Source organism: Enhydra lutris, unplaced genomic scaffold (genome assembly GCF_002288905.1).
Source record: "Enhydra lutris kenyoni isolate GAN:26980312 unplaced genomic scaffold, ASM228890v2 scaffoldscaffold25, whole genome shotgun sequence".
NCBI lineage: Eukaryota > Metazoa > Chordata > Mammalia > Carnivora > Mustelidae > Enhydra > Enhydra lutris.
The window spans coordinates 24750286-24776590 of NW_019154109.1; the positions used below are offsets into that span (position 1 = coordinate 24750286).

The 26305-nt window shown below is 46.3% G+C and overlaps 1 protein-coding gene across 1 annotated transcript in view; it reads left to right on the forward strand.

Annotated features, from left to right (window-relative positions):
- The window catches only part of LOC111151156 (LIM homeobox transcription factor 1 alpha), a 154343-nt gene that overhangs the window by 123686 nt on the left and 4352 nt on the right, over positions 1-26305 (forward strand). Inside the window, exons 4-6 of the mRNA XM_022508949.1 lie at positions 21941-22113; positions 24799-24876; positions 26207-26276. Of these exons, the coding sequence (XP_022364657.1) occupies positions 21941-22113; positions 24799-24876; positions 26207-26276 (321 nt within the window). The remainder of the gene's footprint in view (positions 1-21940; positions 22114-24798; positions 24877-26206; positions 26277-26305) is intronic.

Consider the following 26305-nt stretch of genomic DNA (forward strand, 5'->3'; position numbering starts at 1 on the left):
TTCTAGCGTTTTCCCCAAGAATTCGTCTAGAATTATGTGTTGGGGCAGTCAGGTTATTTGAATTGTGTTTATTTTCTTCATAGACAACAGGCTGCTCCTAGGAAACTCCTCACCTCAGCAGAAGTAGTGTTTCCTCAGGAGGAGATGAGGCAGTGACACCAGATGCCCGCCCCCCATCCCCGAAAATGGTACAAAAGAGTGTTCACCCTTCACCACTCCTTCCTTTGCTGTTGTCTCATGGTTCTGTGGGATGCTGTAAGTCTACTCCATGTTCTACATAAGCGAGACCCATGGAGATCTGGTTTTCCCTTCAGAGGGCTGGTAGAAGCACACACTGGCATTTTCTGGTGCTCTTCCCAGGTTGAAAAAGAGAAATGGAAGTGCCTCCCTCTCTTGGATGAACTCTGAGTCTTTGAGCTCGGACACAGTGACTCCCAATGTGGAGGTCTTCGGCCAAGGCAGCACATCTTGCCAGAATGTCAAGCCCCCCATGGGACTCTCCACACCCTCCACTGAGACCCTTTGCTGCTCTAGCTCAGGAGCATATATATCCCCAGCTCTTCCTCCACCATGATTCAGGGAGGCAGGCTTTTTACAGAACTTCCCCCACCCAGTTCATCTGCTTTGACCTTGGATGTGCTCAAGGATCAGGAAGGACAGCAGAAGGAGCTTTCTCTTCCTCCTTGTCTGAGAGATCTCTCTTGAGAGTGTTGGTCAGATGCAGATGACGTCCTGGTTTCAGTCACCATGATGCCCTCAATGCAGTGGGTGGTCTGTAGGCAAATTTCCAGTAGTGGGAGTAACTTGTTTCAGAGTATCCTGAAGGCTACAATTCTCAAATGATATGCTTTAGAATTTATAATGTTCAGAACAGGTAAAAAATGCCTTTTATATTAGTTTAAGTAGGGGAAATGGGATTATTCAGATTTAATAACTACTCTAATTTTGCATCAAAGGTAGGGTCAGAGAACCCAACTAAACAGAACTCTAAGTGAAGCAGAGTATGACTTTGAAGTCCTTCTTTAGTATGAAGAAGACAGTAATCAGCAAAGAAGCTGATTTAAAGATTTATTTCCTACAACATCCTTGAGAAAGTGTTTTCTAGAGTTACTCTCTGCTCTACCTGATCTCCCATACTTTATAATTTATACAACTGCTTATGTTTAAGAAAGTACCCTTTAGGACTTATGAAAAATGAAGACCCATACCAAAAAGCAAACAAATACTGCATCTACATACTCAGTAAGCCCCAAAGATGGAATAATTCCCTTTAGAAGAATGTTTTATTAACGAATGTTGAGGGGTAGTGTTTAACCCTATAAATTGAGTGTATGAGATTAGCAAGAATTACCTCTTTCCACAACATCACTCCTGTGGCTTCAACCAAAAACATGTAACTTAAAACTAATAACGAGGAAACCTCAGGTCAGCCCAAATTGGTAGATGTTGTACAAGATAACTGTCCTGTATTTTTCAAACATGAAGGCCCATGAATGTCAAAGGTTGAAGGACTGTCCAAGACTGGAGAAGATTAAGGAGCCCCAACAACTAATTGCAGTGTGGGTTCCTGGGTTAGATCTTGAGAAGGAGGATATCATAGAGACAATTAGCAAAATAAAGATTCAGATTTAGAATGTATTAATGTCACTTTTTAATGTTGACAGTTTTACTATGGTTATGAAAGCATATTCTTATTCCTGGGAGATACTTACTGAAGTATTCAGAAGGGGGAAAAGAATAGTTCACTCTCTGGGCAGTGAGTCAGTAACATTTTACACTGAGGTGTCGTTTAGCTGTCTGATCAGCACCGTCAAGGACTTTGTCTTTTCACCACGTATGACAGACACTCCGGGTGGCACTGGACTCTGAGCCAACAGGCTGGCAGCCTGGATTGGGAGCAACTAATAGTAGGTGTATGATCTCAGATGAGCTCCTTCACTTACCCGGAACTCCGTTTCCTCCTCTGTAACGTGAAGTCATTGATCTAAATTCTTGCGAGGTTTATTTCTCTGATGCTGTCCTTTTTCTCAGCATGTTCCAGCGAGAAGCAGCTGGAAGGTAAGTCATAACTCCATGTGCAGATTTGTGAGTAATGTAACAGGACCGTGGGAACCCTGTGGGTTCCTCTTATCTCAGCTCGTGCAGGGAATTATTGCCTTATGTGTGGGACTGGTCCCACCCTGCACCAGAAAAGGTAAAACTCGAGAAGTTCATGGGAGAATGTTAAGGTCCAGATATTCATCTAGATAGCAAATGCCAAGGCTTTGGGGGAGTTCTTTAGGCATTGCCTAAGGGGCAGTCTGGCTATCTCCCCTCTATGCTATCGGCATTAAAACATTATAATAAAAATAGAAAAATAATCATTATGGAAACAGAGCATAAGCTCAGAGGTGTGTGTATACTATCACAAATGCCTTCTGAGAAGGTCTCAGTTAGTTACTTGAGCATGAGCCCTACTGGCATTTTGGGTGAGACAGTTTGCTGGTTTGCATCTATGGCGTCCATCTGCTAAATGCCAGTGAGGTCATCAGGCATTGTGCCAATGAGACAAAGAGCCTTCATACATTTGCAGATGACCCTGGGGACGGAAAAATTCCTTGAGAGCGATTGGTCAATATAGTGATCATAAACGGACAACATATGTGCTTGTATTTCCCCCTTTCACTTAGAAGATCAAGTTGAAGGGAATTTAAGACCTCATTTATTATAATTCCATCCCATCATCGTTGAGGAAATGGAGGTATCACCCATGTTATAGTTCTACAGAAGGCATGTTTAGTATCAGGCTCTCTTGCAACCACTGACATGGTCAAAGAGATATTTGGGACCAATAATGGACATGAACAGAGGGCTCTCTGTAACTTTTATTGATGGATGCTCTGCCCAAGATCCTAAACCTTGGGGTTTTCTAGAATGACAAGACCCTTAAACAGTTTATCTGGTTTAGGAAGAGTTCGGTGCCCAAAACAGAGCCAATGCTACATTTAATATTCTAAGCCACTTTTATTGTTTGCATTTTAACATATCCAAAATTGGGATGTGACTCATAAAATTGAGATGTAGTGAGAAAGTAAGGTATCAAAGTTTAATTGGTCATCTTTTTTTTCTTTCTTGATGGTCCATAAAATAAGGACATGTCTTCTAATTAAAAGCATCTTGTATTTGATGGATGGTGGTAACTAATTTCCAGGACGGCTTGTAGAGATCATTTCAATTTTAACAATTCCCAGAGGCTTGCAGCATGTGCCAACACCTGTCTTCTTAGTTGTTTGGTCTGTATATGACAGAGAAGTACAGATATTGGACACAAATTGAAGAGATGTGCTATAAGCAAAAATTATAAGCTGTCCAGTTTCTCTCTCTCCCATCCCTGGAATAAATTTCCATTAAAGTCTTTCCTGGCTTCCAGTTTTGTCTGTGGCCTTCTGGATCTGGCCATGGTGCTGACTGCTCAGAGCGCTCTAGTACTTGTTTCCAACAAATCTTGTACCCAAAGTCTAAATCCTGGAGTAATAATTGCCACATTTCATTACTTAACTGCTATTCTGGCAGAAGCTTTCAAAACTAGTCCAAGAAAAATAACGAAGTGGGAAGGTGATTTGAGCTAACTTTGGTTTCAGTATGGCTAGTGATCTGAAGTGTCTGGAGAGGCTTACCTGGCAAATGAAGAGACAACTGCCAAAACCGTGAAGTCCTTTGTCATTCTGGGAACTGTATCAGCCAGGGGCCAACCAGGAGGGTAGAAACAACGGTCAAAATTTAAAGCAGAACTTAACACAGAGAAAGCCACTGGCAGTTCTCCTTCCTCTCTGTCAAGTGTGGTGGCTACTAAACACCAGAGCCACGGATGCCTGAGCTGGTAAGACAATGGTGAACCCCTGAAAGGACTCTGCAGCATGAGTCCCCTCTCCTTTACCCTCACATCAGGTTGCTCTCTATGCTTCTGCTCATTATCATCTCTACCAGGATTGAGGCAGGTGTTGAGAGCCCTTCTGCCTATAAACCCCAGATCACTGAAACTAGTATCTCTCACAAAACACGAATTTTATCAAGTGTGTCCATTTAGCTTCATGTCTTAGACCAAGCCTTAAATGAGCCCTCCCTTGCAGTCAGCTGTCTCATCTCCACTGATACCAATGAGAATGGGAGCAAGAGGCTATCAAGCAGCTGGACAGTGGGGAACGCCTTGCCATTACAGGTCCAGCTGAGTTTTGGGGGAAATGTAGGTACTGATGTGCTAGCTCAGTGGCTGCAGCTTGAACTTGCTTTCAGGTTTGAAGTCAATACAGCTTTTCTTTACATTCTGAATAATGGATGTGCACCTGAGAAATTGTGCATGAATAAAACTTCTGTAAAGCTGAATTTTATTCTCCCACTGAAGGAGTTCTTGGACTTACAGCTGCTTTATCTTCAAGGATAAATAAATATTCTTCAATATACAGAGGAGTCCTTCCATCATTCATGTTATTTACAGGCATTTCCACGGAATTCAGAAGAAAGGGAAAACCAAAGGGAAGCCACTGGCATGCATCATCTTGAAGTGCCCTAAACAGCACAGGGGCCAGTTCTGTCAAATAAATAAATAAATAAATCTTAAAAAAAAAACAAAAGAATTAACATCAATCCTTATCAAGTTTTCGCCAAAAATTGAAGAGAAAGAAACACTCCCAAACTCATTTTACAAGGCCAACATTTTCCTTAAACCAAAAACCAGAAAAGGAACTACATAAAGAAAACCACAGGTCAAATCACTGATGAAGATAGATGCAAAAATTCTTAGTAAAATTCTAGCAAACCAAATTCAGTAGTACATTAAAAGGATCACTCACCATGATCATATGAAATTTATCCCTGGGATGAAAGGATGGTTGAACATACACAAATAAATAAGTGTGATACACCACATTAATATAATGAAAAAAATGATATGATCTTCTCAGTAGATGCTTAAAAAGCATTCAACAAAATTCAACATCCATTCATGATAAAAACTCTTAACAAATCAAGCATAAAAACATATCTCGGGGCACCTGAGTGGCTCAGTTGGTTAAGTGGCTGCCTTTGGCTCAGGTCATGGTCCTGGGATCGAGCCTCAGGTAGGGCTCCCCGTTCAAGGAGTCTGCTTCTCTTTCTCTCTCTGCCCCTCCCACCCTCTTTGTGCACATGTGCTCTCTCTCGCTCTCTCTCTCTCCCTCCCTCAAATAAATAAATAAAATATTCTTAAAAATTGAAGACACAAATAAGTGGAAAGACATTACATGTTTATGGATTGGAAGAATTAATACTGTTGAAATAATGTTAGTATTACTGAAAGTTGTCTATAGGTTCAGTACAGTCCCTATCAAGATTCCAAAGCCATTTTTTATAGAAGTAGAAAAAAAAGTCCTAAAATTTATGTAGAACACATAGGGTCCCACATAGCCAAAGAAATCCTGAGAAAGAAGAACGAAGGAGGAGGCATCACACTTCCTGATTTCAAGCTATACAGTAAAGCTGTAGTCATTAAAACAGTATGGTACTGGCATAAAAATGGGCCAATAGACCAGTGGAACAGAATCAAGAACCTAGAAATAAACCCAAGCATAAAAGGCCAACTAATATCTGACAAGGAAGTCAAGAATACTCAATGGAGAAAAGATAGTCACGTCAATAATTAGTGCTGGGATATTGGATGTTGACATGTAAAAGAATGAAACTGGATTCATATTCTACACCACTTAAAAATTAAGTCAAAATGGGTTGAAGACTTAAATGCAAGACCTGAATCCAGGAAATTTCTAGAAAAAAGGAATAGGGCTTCTTGACATTGGTCTTAGTAATGATTTTTTGGATAGGACACCAAAGCCCAAGCAATAAAATAAAAAAATAGACAACTGGAACTACATCAAACTAAAAAAGCTTCTGCTCCACAAAAGAAACCATCGAAGTGAAAAGGCAAGCTGTGGAATGGGAGAAAAAACTTAAAAACCATATACCTGATAAGGGGTTCATATTCAAAATATATAAAGAACTCCTACAACTCCATAGCAAAAATCCCCAAATAACCCAATTAAAAAATGGACAAATGATCTAAATAGACATTTCCCCAAGAAAGATAATATGGAAGAACCTAGAATAGGCACATGAAGTGTTGCTCAGCATCACTAATCATTAAGGAAATGTTAATGAAAACTACAATGAGATATCACCTCATCTCTGTTACAATGGCTTGTCATCAAAAGGACGAAAGATAACAAGTGCTGGCAAGGATATGGAGAAAAGGGAACCCTTGTGCACTGTTGGTGGGAATGTCAATTGGCGTAGCCTCTATGGAAAACAGTATAGAGGTTCCTCAAAAAAATTAAAAATAGAACTACCATATGACCCAGCATTTCCACTGCTGGGCACATATCCAAAAGAATTGAAATCAGGATCTTGGAAAGATATCTGGACTTCCATGTTCACAGCAACATTATTCACAGTAGCAAAGACATGGAAACCTAAATATCCATATAGATGAATGGATGGGGGCACCTGGGTGGCTCAGTGGGTTGGAACCTCTGCCTTCAACTCGGGTCACGGTCCCAGGATCCTGGGATCGAGCCCCGCATTGGGCTCTTTGCTCAGCGGGGAGCCTGCTTCCTCCTCTCTCTCTCTGCCTGCCTCTCCGCCTACTTGTGATCTCTGTCAAATAAATAAATAAATAAAATCTTAAAAAAATAGATGAATGGATGAAGAAGTTGAGTCATATATATCTAATAGAATATTATTCAGCAAAACGAGGCAGTTGTATCATTTGCAACAATATTGTTGAAGTTTAAAGGCATTGTATTAAAGGGAATAAGTCAGACAAAGGCAAATACTATATGATCTCCTATGTGAATCTAAAAAACAGCAAACAAAAAACAAACAAACAAAAAAACTCATAGAAAAGGAGATCAAACTTATAGTTACCAGAGGGGCACCCTGGAGGGAAAATTGGAGAATTGGAGGAAGGTGATCAAAAGGTACAAACTTCCAGTTACAAGATAAATAAGGACTAGGGATAGAATGTACGAGATGGTGGCTGACATGGTCAGCTCACCCTGCTGTACCATGCATGCAAAGTTGTTAAGAGAATAAAGCCTAGGAGTTTTCATCACGAGGAGAAAATTTTTTCCTTTCTTTTCTTTTTGTTGTTTATCTATATAAGAAGGTGGATGTTAGCAGAACATATCATGTTAATAATTTCACAATATATATAAATGAAATCACCATGGTGTCTGCCTTAAACATATAGTGATGGATGTCAATTTTTTCTTGATAAAACTGGAAAAAAAGACTCTATTATGATTACTGGATCTCCCTGTGCATACATGCAAGGGTAGGGGTATGCAAAGAGAGGGAGGAATGTGTTAGGTCAGTGATTCTCAAAGTGTTCTTTCTGGGCCAGCAGCCTGGGAAATTGTTAGAAATGGAAAGTCACAGACCTCTCCCAGACCTACTAGGGGCAAGGCCCAGCATCCCAGAGACTCTGGGTCGGGGGAGAGAGGCCCACCAATCCATGTTTAACCAGTTCTCCAGGTGCTGTGAGCCATGCTCAAATCTGAGAACCACTGATCTAGAGTCTAGATTATAATTACATTGGTCTTTGGTTCAGAGCAATACCATCCTTCCTCCTTCTGTTATTTCAACAATACACTCTAGAGTTTACAAGTAATGACAGTATTGAGAAGAGTTTTCAGTGTTAGAAATTCAAAGTTAGCTAATTACATGAAGTCTTCGTGATGGGTGCTCTCAGAAATGATTTCCTCAACATCAGGATCATCTCAGGACACACACTTTCACGTAAGGGTGATGGCCTTGAATACGGTCCAAATGGTTGTAGTGGGTTTTAGGGCATACAATTATACTCAGTTGATAGTTAATTTTGGGAAAGCTCTTTCTGCAGAAAAATACTTGTTTTCCAAGCCCAATCACATGTTTTCACTGTGAAGGACCACGGCCACGTGAATATTGGTTGAAGATCTCTCACTTGGGAAGGGTAGCCCAAGAGGGCTGAGGGCCTCCTGGCCAAGTTCCCCCTCCTCCCCGTAGCTGTCCCTGGGGACCATGTGTCCCCGTCACCAGTTGACTGGCTGGAGGACAGGTCGCACCATGGTCCCTGCTTCATGGTTCTGGCCTCTCTCTGTCCACATGTCCAGTTTACTTTTCTTTGGTTTCCCTTCTTCTTCCCTTTATCCCTGATTGTCATAATTTGGGGTTTCTCTCTTTTTAAGGCCTGCTGTCTTCTCCTCCTCATGAAAACATAACTGGGTGGTTATGAAACACAGGGCCTCTGTAGGATCAGTAGCAATGTGAAAGAAATTCAGAAATTCAGATCATAGCTTAAGGGGCATACATCTCATCCCACCTGTACCCCTGAGTATGGTTCTCCAACAATTTCTGTAACCACAGGAAGTTGGTTTGCATTGGGGAATGGATTTATGAAAAATGGGAAGGAAGAACTCTGCGGTGGGCCTGTTTGTGCCATGCACCGCCAGTGTGACTCTTGGCTTCATTCTGTCCATTCTGTACTAATTGGACATGAAATATTTAACAACCAATTATTAATCTCCCAAGTGCTCAGCATGGTGCTCTGTGGTGGAGGGTACAATGATTATTTAGAAGTTTCTCTGTTTTCTAGCAGCTTATTCTACTTATATGGAAAATAGAATTATAGTGATAATATTTATTTAGAGAGCATTTATTAAGTTCTTACCATAAGCTCAGTACCATAAATACCATACATTAAGTTGTTTAGTTTCACTATTACAATTAGCCAATTGGGTAGGTGCTTTTAACCCACTTTACAGATGGGAAGACCAAGACTTGATGCCAGGCAGCATGACCAAGAGCAGCAGCTAAATGATAAAATGATGGAGCAAACTATTTGGGTCCAAGCACTGCTTTTACCCACTCTGTTATACTGTTTCCAGAAGTATGTCCTAACAGGATTCTTAGGTGGGTCCAGCACAGTACTTTTTTTGAAAAATCCATGCCAATATTTATAGCAGCAATGTCCACAATAGCCAAACTATGGAAAGAGCCCAGGTGTCCATTGACAGATGAATGGATAAAGGAGATGTGGTCTGTATATATAACGGAATATTACTCAGCCACCAGAAAATGAAATCTTGCCATTTGCAATGACTTGGATAAAACTAGAGGGTATTCTGCTAAGCGAAATAAGTCAATTAGAGAAAGACAATTATCGTATGATTTCACCCATGTGTGGAATTTAAGAAACAAAACAGAGGATCATAGGGGAAGGGAAGGGAAAAATAAAATAAGACTTTATCAGGGAGGGAGACAAACCGAAAGAGACTCTTAATCATAGGAAACAACGGAGAGTGTCTGGAGGGGAGGGAGGTGGGGGATGGGGTAACTGGGGGATGGGCATTAAGGAGGCACAGGATATAATGAGCCCTGGGTGTTAGGCACAACCGATGAATCACTAACCTCTACCTCTGAAACCATTAATACATTCTTTATTAATTGACTTTTTTGAAAAAAAAAAAAAACAAAACCAAAAAACAAAAAACCAACCCACACTTAGAGTTTATGATATTATTTTCAGCTCTAGTGGTTAGAGAACGTAAGACAACATAAAAAAGTTGTCTTCTAACTCAAATATTCTTGGATAATAAAGGTTTGAGGTAGACAAACTTGGGCTCTGGGTTTTTGGAAAGGGAAGGAACTGACAGAGAAGGGAGTGGCGTGTGGACCCTGGAGAATATCGGAATCTTTTTGGTACAGAAGTATATACCCGAGAAAGGTGTTCTCTGCTCAACCTGGTCCTTCGGCAGCCCTATTTTATTTTATGCCGGGCATTTAACATTGTCATAGACTGAATTATGTTTTTCTTTATTTATTCACTGTCTTCTCCCACCAGAGATAGGAAGGCAGAGACTTTATTCCTCTTGTCTATACCATCTCACCCCATCTCTGTATGTGGTAGGTGCACGGCCAGTGTAGCTGTGGAATGATGGAACATTCTGGGTGAGGCATGGGAGTTTCATAGTCAATGGAAACAGGCAGTAGTTTCCTAAGCCATCAAGAGACCTAGTAAAAATAAGAATATTGAAAATATCTTACATTTTTATAGTGTTTTACTATTTTTTTTTAAAAAAGTGCTTTTATCTACTCCTACTTCTGAGCTCTCAAACCCTAACAGGGTGGCTTGCCAGGTCTTTATTCCCCTGATTTTATAATTTAGGAGGGTGGGGCTCAGAGGATAGGTCACTGGCCTTAGATCACATAGCTGGTGAGTGGTGGAGGTAAGCACAGAGACTGTGTGTCTGCCCTCACTTTTCCCTGCTGTTTTGAGTCTCTCAGTTTCATGGCATGAACTACATAGAATCTGTGGGCACCAACCTGGCCGGGGTCCTGGCCTCAGCTTGCCCCTTTAAACCAGCATAGGGCCTAATCACAACCAGGATGTCTCTGCCAAAGGCACCGGTGGTCGGATCAGCTGTGTCATCTGAGCAATTCCTCTGTATGATTTTTAAAAAAAAATTTTTTAAAGATCTTATTTATTTATTTATTTGCCAGAGAGAGAGAGAGAGAGAGAGAGAGAGAGAGAGAGATCACAAGTAGGCAGAGCAGCAAGCAGGGAGAGAGGGAGAAGCAGGCTCCCTGCTGAGCAGGGAGCCCAACTCGGGGCTTGATCCTGGGACTCCAGGGCCATGACCTGAGCCAAAGGCAGACGCCTAAACGACTGAGCCACCCAGGCGCCCCCTATGATTAAGTCCACAATGAACTTGTCCGGGGAGGATTCACTTCTGTGAGAACATTGACAGTATCCACCAGCTCATTCAGCTCCCTGGTCACCTAGAGGGTTGTTGTCTAGGTCTTTCTTAACTTGGAGAGATAACTAACCCCTTGTCTCCCAACCCTGACTTGAAACAGTTTCATTTTCTCAGATAATTTTATCCTCCTGAAGACTAGGAATTACTGCAGAGAAACTGGATTCCCCCGAAGAGATACAGTATTCGATCTACTTTAGTCTGTGTCTAAACCAGAGCAGATGCACTCAGACCTTACTAATTAACCTAGGACGATGGTTTGTTGGGTTTTTTTTTAAAAATATTATTTATTTATTTGATCGAGAGAGAGCATGAATGGGGAAGAGGAGAGGCAGAGGGAGAAGCATTCTCCCTGCTGAGCAGGGAGCCTGACACAGGGCTCGATCCTGGGACTCTGGGATCGTGACCTGAGCCAGAGGCAGAGGCTTAACCAACTGAGCCATCCAGGCGTCCCTTTAACCTGGAATAATGTTATGCATATCATACCCCACACCTAGTGAACCACCGGTGTCACCTGGTTAATGAACATTTCCAGAGGCTGAGCCCTGAGCCCCAGATATGGGACGTGGCTTGTTACAATCTTCCAGTCTCCGTCTCTGACACTAGCCAAACCAAAACAGCACACGACCTGGCTTTCGTGTAGAGTTTTGGTCTGTTCTTGATTTGCACGCAGAGATGTTGGAGTAGAGGAATCCCTTGGTGCCATAGTTACTAGTGTTTCCACGTACGGCGAGTCTGGGCAGGGGCTGTCCGCATTTGCACCTGCACTTATCAGTTTGGATCGCGTGTAAACGTGTTTTTATTAAAACGGGGAAAGCGGTGGAAGAACTCAGGAGGAAAGATGCAGTGTGTGCACGTGTGTGTGTGTGTGTGTGCGTGTGCACGAGTGTGCAGAGTTGAGAGGGAGAGAGGCAGGGTAGGTATTACCACAAAGCCTGTTCAAACATGAAAAAGCCCCAAACGGAGGCAAATCCACGATAATCCCAGCAACCGGCACCAGTACTGTCGTGTTTCCCTCGGAGCCTCCTCTGGCAAGGCTCCCCTCTCGGGGCACCAGCCCACTGAGGCAAGGAAGCAGGGTGTCCAGGCTGTGGCACCTGCCGGCATCCCCAGAGTGGAGATGTAGCTCCCTTTGGGGTCCTGGCTGGCTCACTGGCCCCTCCCCCTGCTTGGCACAGAAACCCCCATCCGTTGTGCGCCTGGCCACACAAAGGTGCCTTTCTGGGACACTTGACCTCCAGCCTGACTCAGGTGTGCACTTGGCTTCTGTCTGCTGTGCTCTGGAAAGACTTAGCGCCCTGTGATTGGAGATCGCGGCTGGGACTGCCGTGGTCAGGTATGTGTGGGGGAGGGAGGAGAGTTCCCGTCCCTTCTGGACAGAAAAGAACGGCTTTCCAACAGGAGCTTGTGGGGAATGATTCATCCCCCAGAAAGCCTTCGCCGTGAGCCTTTCTTTCCTCACTCTTTAATAATGGCGACGCCACCTGCAGTCGGCCAGTCCCTGATATTTGCAAATACCACGTACCCTTGGAACTTCATCACAATCCCATGTATTGAGGCACGGAGAGGGGGCGTGGGGCACAAGACAGAGCATCCCAACCCTGTGCCCTTGGGCAATACATCCCCCTCCTTGGGCCTCAGTTTATGCATCTATAAAAGGAAAAAAAAAAGACAAGTACACATTTTCTGCTTCTAGGGTTGTGATAGAAACAAAGAAGCAATGCAGTTGTAAAGTGACCCATGCCAAGGATTAGGTCAGCACAAGGGATTTTTATATTCTCTCGTAGATGAAGAAATGGAGTCTCCAAGATGTGGGAATTTCATCCAAGGGTCCACAGCGAGTAGCAGAATTAGGGCTTAGAATCCAGCTCTCTTATTTCGTGACCAGAGCTACTTTCTACCGCTCCGCAGAGCCCCTGACAGAAAGAGTGATCTTTCAGTGGACTATGGGACACAGGGCAGCTAGCTAACTGTCGTCACTCTTAGGCCGGGATAGGTGCAGGTAACTGTCCTTTACTTATGTCCGGTTTGCTGGTTAAAAGGTCTATTTCTCAGGGCTCCTGAGTGGCTCAGTTGGTTAAGCATCCAACTCTTGGTTTCAGCTCAGGGCAGGATCTCAGGGTCATGAGATCGAGGACCCTGTCGGACTCTGCACTAGGCGTGGAGTCTGCTTAACTTTCTCCCTACCCCCTCCCTCTGCCCCTACCCCCTTCTCCCTTTCCATTCTCTCTCTCTCTCTCTCTCTCTCTCTCTCTTTTGGTGGGCAGGAAAGAAGAGTTTATTAAGAGTACAAAACCCCCAAAGAGGAAGGGGACCCGAAAGGGTTGCCCTCCCTTCCCATCTCTTAAAAAAAAGTCTGTTTCTCCTCCCTGCAGGAGCACCTTGGGCCTGGCTGGAAGTAGACAGGCCTTGGATGAAACCTGGTCCTGCCACCGGGGCCCTGTGTGTTAGAAGGAAGATTCCCGAACCTCTCTGAGTCTGTGATTATTCCTTAGGTGGGAGCAGAGTGGATGATATTACCTGCCATGCATGTTGCCATGGAGACGAGAGGACCTGTGTACCCTGGACACAAAGGGCCTGACACAGAATTGGTTCCTGGGGTGTGGGGATTTTCTTCTGTTCAGGGTCCCTGTCTAGCCCTGGGGACTGAGTGATTTCCTCAGTCCGGTCTTCAAGGTGGCTGTCCTCACCCTGCCTGGGCCCAGCAATTCCGTGCCTGGCGTCCAGGCCTTCCCTGGTCCACTCTTGCCCCGTGTAGCTCCAGCCTCAGAATTCCCCTTGTCATTCATCTCATCATTGCTGATAGCATTGGCTCTGGGATATCAGGGCCCCTCTCCACCTGAATTTCTTCTTCCTCCAAGTTGTGTACCCTCCAGCGAGACCCTGAGGTCCCCATCCTGGTCCCTGGCCGTGCATTCATTTTTCTTCCCATCCTGAGGTTAGAGGCAGGCTGAGCTCTCCAGGACTGCAGTTTCCTGCCCTCCACCCCTGGAAAGCCTCATCTCCCTCGTCCCCATGTTGAAGCTGCTGCCACTAGCTTCTCTGGCTCATGGCACCGTCTTTTCTAAATGCCTACATTTGTGCTAATGTTTCTCACCATGTCCAAAAAACTTAGCCAAATTCTATGTAATATTTTGTATCGTTTCACACGTGCTAACTCTGTTTTCTGTTCCTTAGGAGCAAGGGTAAGTTATATCTGAGGGCTTTGTTACCCCTCCCAGTGCACTGAGCAGCCTGGGCTGGAACGGCGTGCCCACACACCTGCTCTTTGATGAACCCCCCTCCTGCGTCGATGTCTTGCTTCTGTGCCATTGAAAGTTCTGCTCTTGGGACAGGCAGCGCCCTGTCGCCTATATCTGGAACTGCTGTGTGTTGTTCGTGTAACTCATTTTTTTTTAATTCCAGTGACACTTGCACGGTGTCATCTTCTCCGGTCCCCTCCCTAGCTCCTTGGAGCAGAGTTATCTGTATTTGGGCTTTGGGTCTTTCCCCTTTCCAGATCTGAGATCTCTGTGAGAGCAGAGGGTGCGTCTCCATCCTCTGCATATCCCAGAGCTGTCCTGGTCCATGCCTGGAGCCCAGGATGGATGCTCATTGAGTCAGTGGTGCAACGAACCAGTTCCAAGTCCGATCTTTCATGGGAACCTGGGTTTGGCCATAGTCGAGACCTCCATGCAGAACCGTGGGCAAGGTAGTTTCAAACAGTAGCTACACGGACTTGACTTCTCCAGATCGTCTTGCCTCTTGGATTTTAGGTGCTGTACTGCACCTAGAGTTGACGGCTGCTTGGCTCCAGGAGAAAGGAATTCGGAGCCTGACATGCAGCCAGCGGCCGAAATAGCTTCCTGTCTTCATACATGCCGCCCTTCCTCCTTTCCCTGCCCCTCCCCCCACAGCAAGCCCCAGACCCTTCCTCTCCTCCCCCCCCCCCCCTCCCCCAGCCTGAAGGACATTTATGAGGCTCATCACAGGGGAAGCATCTGAGGCCTGTTCCTGCCTCTCCCTTCCCTAGCACGCGGGGCTCTGCCCCCACCCCCCACCTCCTGGGCCAAGCTCAGATATCTCTTCCCCTGTTTATGGGCCGTTGGGATTTTTTCCAACAACCCGAAATGAATGTATGAGGCCCCACAGGTAGTGCAGCCATCTCAGGGCCATAAACCATGGCGGGGTCTTTCATCTGTGCTTGCTCATGTCATAAACGAGTGGGAGGGCCAGGCAAGGGGGAAGAACAGCCCTGAACCATTCCAGATTTTTTTTTTTTTAAATGAGAAAGGGGAAAGAAAAACCCTGAGAAACATGTTCAGACTTTATGTCAAGCAAATTCACTTCACTATGGTAGGCTGTGCGTGGAGATAAGTCTCTGGACGTCCCCACTAGGAGTCAGATTTATGCCGTGTTTGTGTCTAAATGGCCTCGAGGGAGGCTGACATTTGTTGTCGGAGACGGCGAGTGGTGTTCCTTTCATCTCCACGGAGGGGTGTCAGCTTAAATTATGAGGGATCGCTCCAGCCCACATCTGGGTGTGGGAGCGCTGGCAACAGAGTGGGCCCGTCTCCTCCTTCCACTCCTATGTCTCTGCTGTTTCAAAGTGTCTCTTCGTCTTCTGCTCTCCAGCATTCCTGCTGGTGCTGGGAGAACGTTCCTAGCTCTTTCCAACGTTTCTTTCCCTTGGACCCGTCAATAGATGCGCTTCTTAGGCATTGCGTGTTTTTTTTGGCAGAGAAGTTGGGGTCCGGGTCAGACAGGCCTGTCCCTGCGGCACGAGAGGGCAGGAAGCCTCAGTGGACACCCCCTGGGAGCAGCCTGCCAGTTCCCTAGCAGAGTCAGAGGGCCCCGTTCTGCCCGTCACAATTACAGTCCCGCAGGTCAGGAGCAGGACGACATTAGCGACTTCTTTTCCTCCGCGGCTGGGTCGTGCGTCTGTTGGCACTTGAGAGATGCCAGGAGGCCCCTGTCCACTCTGTCTTCGGAATCTCTCTTGCTCAGCTCTGCCAGGGCACCTGACATCCCACAGAGGTGTCTGTTCGCTTGGGGGCGTTTTCTGTTCAATGCAGACATGGTTTTGACCGTGGGAGAGAACATGGTGGACTGTGCGCCTCGCGGATGCCTTGGTGTCCGTCAGCAGAGCTTTCCATCCCAAGAGTCAGAACCTGTAAGACTGGGATGGAGGATCTGTAAGTTTTGATGGAAAACAGGAGGTCAGGAGAGGTCTAGAGAAGGGATCAGCTCACTATGGTATGCAGGCCTGATCTGGCCTGGGGCCAGTTTCTGGAACAGTCTTACTGGCACGCAGCCACTCCTACTCATGGTCTGTAGCTTCTGCGCTCCAGTGGCAAAGGCCAGTCGTTGCACTAGACTATAAGGCCTGCAAAGAGTAAAATAGACCCTCGCTGGCCTTTTACCAAAAAAAAGGTTGTAGGCCCCTGGTCTAGGGCACGAAGCACTTCTTGGAAGGCAAAAGGTGGGACCTGAGGAGACAGAAGAGAGAGAGATATTAGGAGCTGAAAACAGGGATCGAAGGGAGAAAATGTACCACAAAATCAATAGAAACTCTTGAGACCAATCTTAATGTCGTTCTTTCTGTCCTCCCCCCTCCTGCCCCCTTCACCTTCCTCCTCTGAAAACAAATGTTTTCATCTCTCCTCCTCCAGGGATGGGGAGAGGATGAATGAACCACGCAGTGTTCCCACATCCTCCAAAAGTGGGCCCTGGGGACTAGCCTAGGAGCTAGTTCTCGTTCTTCCTCCCCTTTGTTCCGTGATGGAGCAGCAGCTCTTGGGGAAGGTGCCGGGATCCCAGACAAGGAGTGGGGGAAACACAGCGGAAACACAGCGACCCGAGGGGCCTCAGCCAGCCCACCTCCGGGGCTCCCAACAGATTTCAGCAGTTACATCGTTGGGTCTGAACTGGCCCAACCCCCTCTCTTGCCCTTCACCTTCCTTCTCACGAGCACTCACAGGCTCCTGTACTTACAACCAACAACTCTCAGCGTTGGCTGGGGTCATGTCTGCAAAGAGAAACGAACGCTGGGTTTGTAAAACCTTAACTCAGACTCCGGTCGACAGGCAACTATTAACAGAAAACATGTGTCTCGGATCAAGAATACTTCTTTTATGTTGAAGTAATAATGGTGACGATGACGGTGATGATTTAGTAGGCACCTGCTACATTCTAGACAGCGCTAAACCCTTTCCATGTATCTCATTTAATGCCAACAACCCCATCACTCTCCCCGATGAGACAACGGAGTCTTGAGAATTTGCTCGACATCACACATGACTGGCCGAACCAGAATTTAAACCTGAGTTTGGAAGACTCGGAGCCCACACTGCTCTCCCAAAGGATGGCAGTGTGTCTGAGACATCATCAAGGAATCTGGCATGATTTTAGACCTTACATTTTCAGGAGTTTTGTTTTCCTAGTTATCAATGAGCGTTTGCATCAGACCATGTGAGGCATGACTGTTGGAGAGCCGGACCAACCCCAGAAAACATTTGCAAATATCATTTTTTGGACAAAACTAATTATAAAACATGAGGTTCCTAAATTAGACAGTTGCATTTTATTTTGTTGTGTCTATCTGATGAGATATTTTCTTTTCTTTCTTTTTTTTTAAAGATTTTATTTATTTATTTGACAGACAGAGATCACAAGTAGGCAGAGCAGCAGAGAGAGAGAGAGAGGAAGGGAAGCAGGCTCCCTGCTGAGCAGAGAGCCCGATGCTGGGCTTGATCCCAGGACCCTGAGATCATGACCCAAGCTGAAGGCAGAGGCTTAACCCACTGAGCCACCTGGCGCCCCCTGATGAGATATTTTCTATGTTCCAATGCCTTTTTAAAAAATTAAGCTTTTGGGTGTTGAGTTTGCTAAGTTCTTTATAGATTTTGGACACTAGCCCTTTATCTGATATGTAGTTTGCAAATATCTTCTCCCATTCTGTCAGTTGTCTTTTGGTTTTGTTAACTGTTTTCTTTGCTGTGCAAAAGCTTTTGATCTTGATAAAAATCCCAATAGTTCAGTTTTGCCCTTGCTTCCCTTGCCTTTGGCAATGTTCCTAGGAAGATGTTGCTGTGGCTGAGGTCGAAGAGCTTGCTGCCTGTGTTCTCCTCAAGGATTTTGATGGATTCCTTTCTCACATTGAGGTCCTTCATCCATTTGGAGTCTATTTCTGTGTGTGGTGTAAGGAAATGGTCCAATTTCATTTTTCTGCATGTGGCTGTCCAATTTTCCCAACACCATTTATTGAAGAGGCTGTCTTTTTTTCCATTGGACATTCTTTCCTGCTTTGTTGAAGATTAGTTGACCATAGAGTTGAGGGTCTATTTCTGGGCTCTCTATTCTGTTCCATTGATCTATGTGTCTGTTTTTGTGCCAGTACCATGCTGTCTTGATGATGACAGCTTTGCAATAGAGCTTGAAGTCTGGAATTGTGATGCCACCAACTTTGGCTTTCTTTTTCAATATTCCTTTGGCTATTCGAGGTCTTTTCTGGTTCCATATAAATTTTAGAATTATTTGTTCCATTTCTTTGAAAAAAATGGATGGTATTTTGATAGGAATTGCATTAAATGTGTAGATTGCTTTAGGTAGCATAGACATTTTCACAATATTTATTCTTCCAATCCGGGAGCATGGAACATTTTTCCATTTCTTTGTGTCTTCCTCAATTTCTTTCATGAGTACTTTATAGTTTTCTGAGTATAGATTCTTAGCCTCTTTGGTTAGGTTTATTCCTAGGTATCTTATAGTTTTGGGTGCAATTGTAAATGGGATTGACTCCTTAATTTCTCTTTCTTCTGTCTTGTTGGTGTAGAGAAATGCAACTGATTTCTGTGCATTGATTTTATATCCTGACACTTTACTGAATTCCTGCACAAGTTCTAGCAGTTTTGGAGTGGAGTCTTTTGGGTTTTCCACATATAGTATCATGTCATCTGCTAAGAGTGATAGTTTGACTTCTTCTTTGATGATTTGGATGCCTTTAATTTCCTTTTGTTGTCTGATTGCTGAGGCTAGGACTTCTAGTTCTATGTTGAATAGCAGTGGTGATAATGGACATCCCTGCCGTGTTCCTGACCTTAGCGGAAAAGCTTTCAGTTTTTCTCCATTGAGAATGATATTTGCTGTGGGTTTTTCATAGATGGCTTTGATAATATTGAGGTGTGTGCCCTCTATCCCTACACTTTGAAGAGTTTTGATCAGGAAGGGATGCTGTACTTTGTCAAATGCTGACAGATGCTGGCGAGGATGCGGAGAAAGGGGAACCCTCCTACACTGTTGGTGGGAATGCAAGCTGGTGCAACCACTCTGGAAAACAGCATGGAGGTTCCTCAAAATGTTGAAAATAGAACTACCCTACGACCCAGCAATTGTACTACTGGGTATTTACCCTAAAGATACAAACGTAGTGGTCCGAAGGGGCACGTGCACCCGAATGTTTATAGCAGCAATGTCCACAATAGCCAAACTATGGAAAGAACCTAGATGTCCATCAACAGATGAATGGATAAAGAAGATGTGGTATATATACACAATGGAATACTATGCAGCCATCAGAAGAAATGAAATCTTGCCATTTGCGACGACGTGGCTGGAACTAGAGGGTATCATGCTTAGTGAAATAAGTCAATCAGAGAAAGACAACTATCATATGATCTCCCTGATATGAGGAAGTGGAGATACAACATGGGGGGTTAAGGGGGTAGGAGAAGAATAAATGAAACAAGATGGGATTGGGAGGGAGACAAACCATAAGTGCCTCTTAATCACACAAAACAAACTGAGGGTTGCTGGGGGGAGGGGGGTTGGGAGAAGGGGGTTGGGGTTATGGACATTGGGGAGGGTATGTGCTATGGTGAGTGCTGTGAAGTGTGTAAACCTGGTGATTCACAGACCTGTACCCCTGGGGATAAAATTATATGTTATAATAAATTAAAAAAAAAAGAATGGAAACAGCATGAAAAAAGAAATTAAGCTTTTAATTGAAATTCCAGTAGAGTTAACATGCAGCATTATAGGAGTTTCAGGTGCGAGAGACAGTGAATTGTACGAGTGCCTTTTCAGACGTAGTCTGCATGTGGGATCTCATAGCCATTCATTCCAGACTCTGCTCCCACTCATTGCTGGCCTTGCAGGAGGTCTGTATGAGCCTGGAGTGGGGGTGTCAGCCCATTTCCAAAGAAAACTCACTGAAGGCCTCATCGGTAACAGAGGAACATCCTTTTGACCCTCCAGCAGCAGACAGAATTCTTGGCCTCGGTGAAGGACTGGGCTTGGGGAGAGGGGGTCTCTGAGCGGTGGGGTATAGGGCCTTGCAGGGGTGAGTGTGGGGAGTCAATGCCTTTTTTCCCACTGTCTATCTTCTTGTGGGGTCTTCTTATTTCCCCATGGCTTTTAGTTGTTATGTGTTCATTTTTTCCCTGCCATTCTGAAAATATCCTTCTAGAAAGATCCTACGGAGGGATGGCTGAGGTCAGCTAACTGGATTTGCCCCAAGGAAGAGCTGCCTCAGAGGTGAAGATGTCAGAGTAGCCACTCCTTGTCACGAGGATACTCCTCTGTTATCTCTTCTTCAATCTTTCTGGGTTTTCCCCCTGTACTCTTAGGCGAGTGAGGCAGAAAGGAAAAGATGTTCTCTCCACATCTATTTCAAGCCTCCTGTGTGATTTGGGCTATTGTATCGTGGTTCCCTGAGGTGGGGTACCATTTGCTGCGGTGGTATAGGTGGGGAAACTGAGGCCCAGGGCATGTCCACACTCTCATGGCACCATGCTTATAATGGGGGGCCAGGGTGGATGGAGACCCAGGTGTGCTCACATCAGACCTGTTCAATGACATTGAACGGGTCATGCCCTCCAGGAACTTACGGGTTAGTGTCCCGTCATGTTCCAACTGTATGTCTGAACGTTCACAGAGAAAAGAAGCCATCGTCCTTTCGGATGGAACAGTCAACAGAAGTCTGAACTAAAATGGTGTATGCACCATCCCCTTTACAGAGGAGGGTGGGATGAAGAACAAGGGTTGTGTGGCTCACACACAGAGGGTCCCCTCCTCCTGGATTTCTTGAGATGGCCAGAAGGGGAGCCAGTGTCAGGACACCAGAGCTGAGGACACTCTCGGGATGGGGCTTTCCATCCCAACGGTGGAAAGAGGAAAGGGGACAGCTCAGCTCTGTGAAGACCCAGTGAGAAATGTTCTTGTGAGGTTGTTTGGCCGTATAACTGCCGATGGCTTTTAATGTGAGATTAGGAAAACATCTCCCTCCCGTCGTATCTCCCAAACCCTAGAAGCCTCTTCTCAGAAGTGTGAGGTGATGTCCATGGGATGCAAGAGGGAGTCTGGGAGAGGCTGCGATGGCTACTGAAGGCTTTGCTTCCTTCCTCCAATTGCTCAGTGCTTGTGAAGTAATTCCTGTAAAAGCAAATACAGTTACTTTAATCGTTACTGTATACACAAGCAGTTTTGCCCGACTACCTGTGTTACATCCATTCTGTTATCCGTCCCTGCAGGTAATCTCATGCTGGTCCTCCATGGCCATTTATTTATTTATTTATTTATTTATTTATTTTCTCCATGGCCTTTTAAACAGTAATATTTTCCTCCCCCTGGTGGTGTCTAGAATTTCAGACACGGTATCTAGGAAATTATACAAAACTTCTCCAGGCCTAGACTTGAAAAAATGACTTTTAAGAAATAATATTAATAACCAGTGCTTCTTGGGCATCTATTACATGCCACGCAGAGTTCTGAGCGCCTTATTGAGAAACTCATTTAATCCTCACAACAGCCCGAGGGACGTGGGTTCTCTCCTGTCCCAGTTTTGCACGTGAAGAAACCGAGTCAGAGAGTTAAGTGCCTTGCTCAAGGTGATGTAGTTAGTAACTTTGGAGCTAAGACACCACCCTGGGAGAATGTGCGGAGCCGTAATGGTACACTCTCTGGTTGCTGTCTCCAGATTTTAGAAGGACTTTCCTTGGCCTCTTAGTGGAGGCTTTCACGTCAGTCCTTCAGAGGTTCCTACACTCATCTGGAAAGCCATCCCGGGAACACGGACCCGAGTGCCTTGTTATACAATAACATACAGCTCCAGAAAGTGGCTTTGGAGAACTTAACACAGTGTTTTCTGCATCTTTTAGGCAAAAGCGATGATGAAGAAAGTCTTTGCAAGTCAGCCCACGGGGCAGGGAAAGGAGCCGCCGAAGACGGCAAAGACCATAAACGCCCCAAACGTCCCAGAACCATCTTGACGACCCAACAGAGGAGAGCATTCAAGGCCTCATTTGAAGTGTCCTCCAAGCCTTGCAGGAAGGTACAGGGGGAAGAAGGGAGGAAGGGGGACTGGGCCCCACTTTTTTGTGTATCTTGCCTTCCTCTGGATTGTCCGTGGACACGTGGGGGGTTAAGGCGTTGGGGGAGGCTGTTCAGATAGAGTCTGTGCAGGTAGCCTTGAGCCCTGCTGAAGGCTCCAGATCCCCGATCCCTTCTGTGCATGCATACCGACTTCGAGTGGCCACCAGCTCAGTTCACGGAGAGCAATAGGAAGAACAGCAGGTACAGTTATGGGGATGGACCCAGATGTTCTAACAAGGAGCGCAAAAATGGAGTGGTTCATAGACATATATTTATTTAGTTTTGGTCTAGTTTGTTCCACTTGGAGTGGTGACTTTGGGATTCATTGATGTCTTACTTCATTCATCTTTGTGGCTGAAGGGTATCCCCCGGTACGGGTGTGTCACAGTTTGTCCCTCCCAGGTCGGTGTGTGTTTGGATTGTTTTCAGTTTGGAACTGGGACAAATGAGGCTGATGTGAACTTTGGTGGTTTAATGAGGTATGAGTTTATTTTCATCTTATGTCGCAGTCCAGGGCTAAGCAGCCCAAGGTCAGCAGGGAGCTCGGTTACCTGTCACAGGGTTCATTCATGCCACCATCTTTTCCAGCCACCATGGTGGAGAAAGAGGGAGTAGAGAGCAGGCCTGCCCCAAGATTCTTCATAAAACTTGCACTCAGACATGGTGACCAGAGTTTAATCCCATGACCGCACCTCCTCTATGGGGGCTGGGCACTGAGTCGGCCTGGGTGGCCACATGTCTTGCTAGAGCTTGACTGGTGGTTAATGGGAAGAAGGAGAGAAGGGACACTGGGGACAGTCAGCAGTCTCTGCCACAGAGAGCTGCACCGGTTTATTAAGTACCCGCCATTTATGGATGGCCGCGTGCTCAGTCTTATTACTGATGCTATCCAAATAAGACAACTTTTCAGTTGAACCTCGTGGAGGAAACGCATTTTTGGAAAACCGAGCGTTGTTTTTCTCTATCTGTATTAGTCAGCTTTTGCTGTCATAACAAACAAAACCTTGGTGGCTTCCAGCGGACATCGTGTTCCTGCTCCTAGACTGTGGCTTGGCTGTGGTCCAGTGGGGCTCAGGTCCAGGCCTGCTCCACCTGTCTCTCTGGGGCTCCAGGCCAAGAGAGCACGCTGTTCCCGTGAGGATGGCAGAAGGCAGGAGGCCAGGTCATACTGGGCAAACCCACTGAAAGGCTCTCCTTGGATCACACATTCCGTATTCACACCCATCCCATGAGCCAAGACCAGTCATGTGGCTAACCCCAAGTGAGGCAGGGGAAGGCCTGCCTGTGGGTGCAAGGGAGGGAGGGGGCATGTCTGCTGAACTGACCAATAGTACAGTTTGCCATCGCACTTGACCTCCAGCAGACCTTTCTCTGCCTTCATACTCCTTAGACTCCAGGGGTGGAGTGGGGAGGAAGGAAAGCCCCAAAGTAGACTTAGGTAAGGACCAATGATCATCTCCTTCTATTATTACTAATTCTACACATTAGACTCCCAGCCTCTGTGCCTGGTGCTGGCGGCCAGGCAGCCTGCAGGCCACCAGCCAGTAGGGAAGAGATGTGTATGCACATAACATGGGGGAGAAAGCTGTGAGGACCATTACAGGGGGGGAGCCGGGAGCCGTGGGAGCCCAGGGAAGGGAAAGGTCACTTCTGTCTGGGGAATCAGGCAAGGCTTTGTGGAACAGGTGGCTTTTGAGCTGGGCCTCTGAAAAATGGATAGGGTTTCAGCAGGTGGAGGTGGGGTCGGGACACACTGCTATTTTAGTTGGCTTGGCAGAAGGATGTGTCTTAAAGATCTGGTTTAATCATCTTCTCCTAAGCCTCAGCCCACGTGGTGTGATGAAGGTGGACCACTTCCCAAGGCCCCCTGTGAGCTCTCTGCCCCCATGTTAGGCGTTTAACCCCATGTCCGCCCAGGATCTAAGCAAGAGGGCGGCGTCTTTCAAACTCGCTCTCAGAAAGTCTGAGCTTCTCAACTCTTCCCTTCCTGCCACCTTGCCCACCCCTCACTGTGTGTCTGCATGGAGGGCGGGTGTTGCAACCATCCTTCAGCATGGGGATCCCAACCGTCCTGTCTCTACAGGGCCACAGCACATGTGCTGGTCAGAGCTAACTGCTTTTGCTCTGCCTGATTCCAGATGGCTCTGGTCTCATGCTCCTTGAGTAGGGCTCGCTCAGGGTCACAGTGAATATGAATATTCATGAAGCCCCCAGAGTCACCTAGAGCTGTGAGGGACAGAACCAAAATGTAGGTCAAGGAACGGAAACAGAAGAGAACAAGAGAGAGCTGTTTGTATTGCAAAGTGGTTTTCACCCTCATTTCTCCTTGAGTAGGTCTGTATGTTGGCGTGGATCAACTCCGAAAGCATGATGATGGGTTTGCTAATGTTCAAAAACCACTTGGAAACCCATCTTGGAACACACGTCTAATGAGTTATTCCCTCCTTTGTTTACCTGGTGAAGGGCTTCCCTCCACCAGAAGGGAAGCAATGGTCTTGTGTCTGGGCTCACAGTGGCCATTAGACACTAGCCAGCTCCCACCAAGATGCGGCCTACTGGCTTCCCCATGCACTGCGTTGGGAATGTTCTTCCCCCTTTCTGAGATGCTGATGTTTCTCTGTTTCTAATGTTCCACTTTGTCAAGGTGAGGGAGACCCTGGCCGCAGAGACAGGGCTGAGCGTCCGTGTCGTCCAGGTGTGGTTCCAGAACCAGAGAGCAAAGGTAATCAGCTTCATACTGTCGTCTGTCTCTGTGTGGCTTTTTTCCCGAAATAGCAGTGGTAGGACTTACTACTTGAGGATGGGTTGTCTAACCAGAACTTGATGGATAGAGTAGTTCTCACGATTCAGAAATTCTGTTATGGGCAGTCATGTGGGCCACAGCTGCCCTGCTTGGGGGAGAGGCAGGGCATTTGTTTTAGTGAAATGACTCATTTTCCTGGTGGCCGTGACTGTGAATCTGGCCAGCCATCTGCTGGCATAAATGTCTTTTTGTGTTTTTTGGTAAAAATGGATTCTTTAAATCACCTTTAACTAACGCAGCTACCAAAGTTCTTTTAAAATTGCCAAGAGAACCTTCTATAGCGTGCGTGTGACAGCTCTGAGGCCATGTGGTAGCATGGTGGCACTAATGCCTTTACTCAGTGCCCCCCATGTACACCCCAACCGTCATACTGTCTTCCGGAGCCCACCAGGGTCCACATGGCTGCACCATAGTCTTGCGCTTGTCAAGTTTCCTGCCCCTAGAAAGGCATGTGGCCCATGGCCCATATGTCTGGGGTCCTAATCTGTAGAGGGTGATAACTTCCTATCTCATTATCTGATCATGATTGGTTAGGGTAGCACGGCGCTGCCCTAACTGAATTCTAGCAGAGCCCTGGGTACACACTCCATCCTGGGAGGACTCCATGTTTCCATAGGTTTGAGAGGCCCCGTAACCTCATGGCTTCCTAAAGCAGGGGAGTTTGAAGCTCTGAGAAATGCTGGCTTTTGTTAGGGTCTCACAGAACCCTAACGTTCCACTGAACACAGTGCAAGAAGTCGGGTTACAGTGCTCCTGCCGGGAGGTTTTGGTGGTACCAGCGCGCTCGGGGGATCGGCTCCTTACTCCAAGGCTGCGGGTCTGGCAGGCGTCTCGGACACCAGAGCCGGCAGATGGGGGAGGGGGGGGGGAGCAGCCTCCTGCCACGTCCCAGGTGCCACGCCATCAGCAGCCCCTTGCTGCACAGGCAGGCCCAGCTGCGGGCCCCACACCCCCACACTTACACCTCACTTGAAACTGTCACCACATAAGCAGCGACATTTCTCTGCTGAGAGGACATCCCCGTGTTTGTGAGGACTGATGGCTTCATGCTTCCCAGCCAGCTGACGGGCCCACGGTGTTAGAGGAAGAGCCCAAAACAGCCATGGGCAAATGCGCTGCTGGCTCCTCTGCTGAGCCAGAGCGGGGGTGTGGTCCCTCTGCTCTCCCCACGAGGCCCGTATGTCCCCGGCAGGGGCCTGCTGCTGGTCACCCGATCTAACCCCCTAACCCAGCACCCTCTCCTTGTCAGATGAAGAAGCTGGCCCGGAGGCAGCAGCAGCAGCAACAGGACCAGCAGAACACCCAGAGGCTAAACTCCGGTAAGCCGGGACCTTCCAGCCAGGCCTGC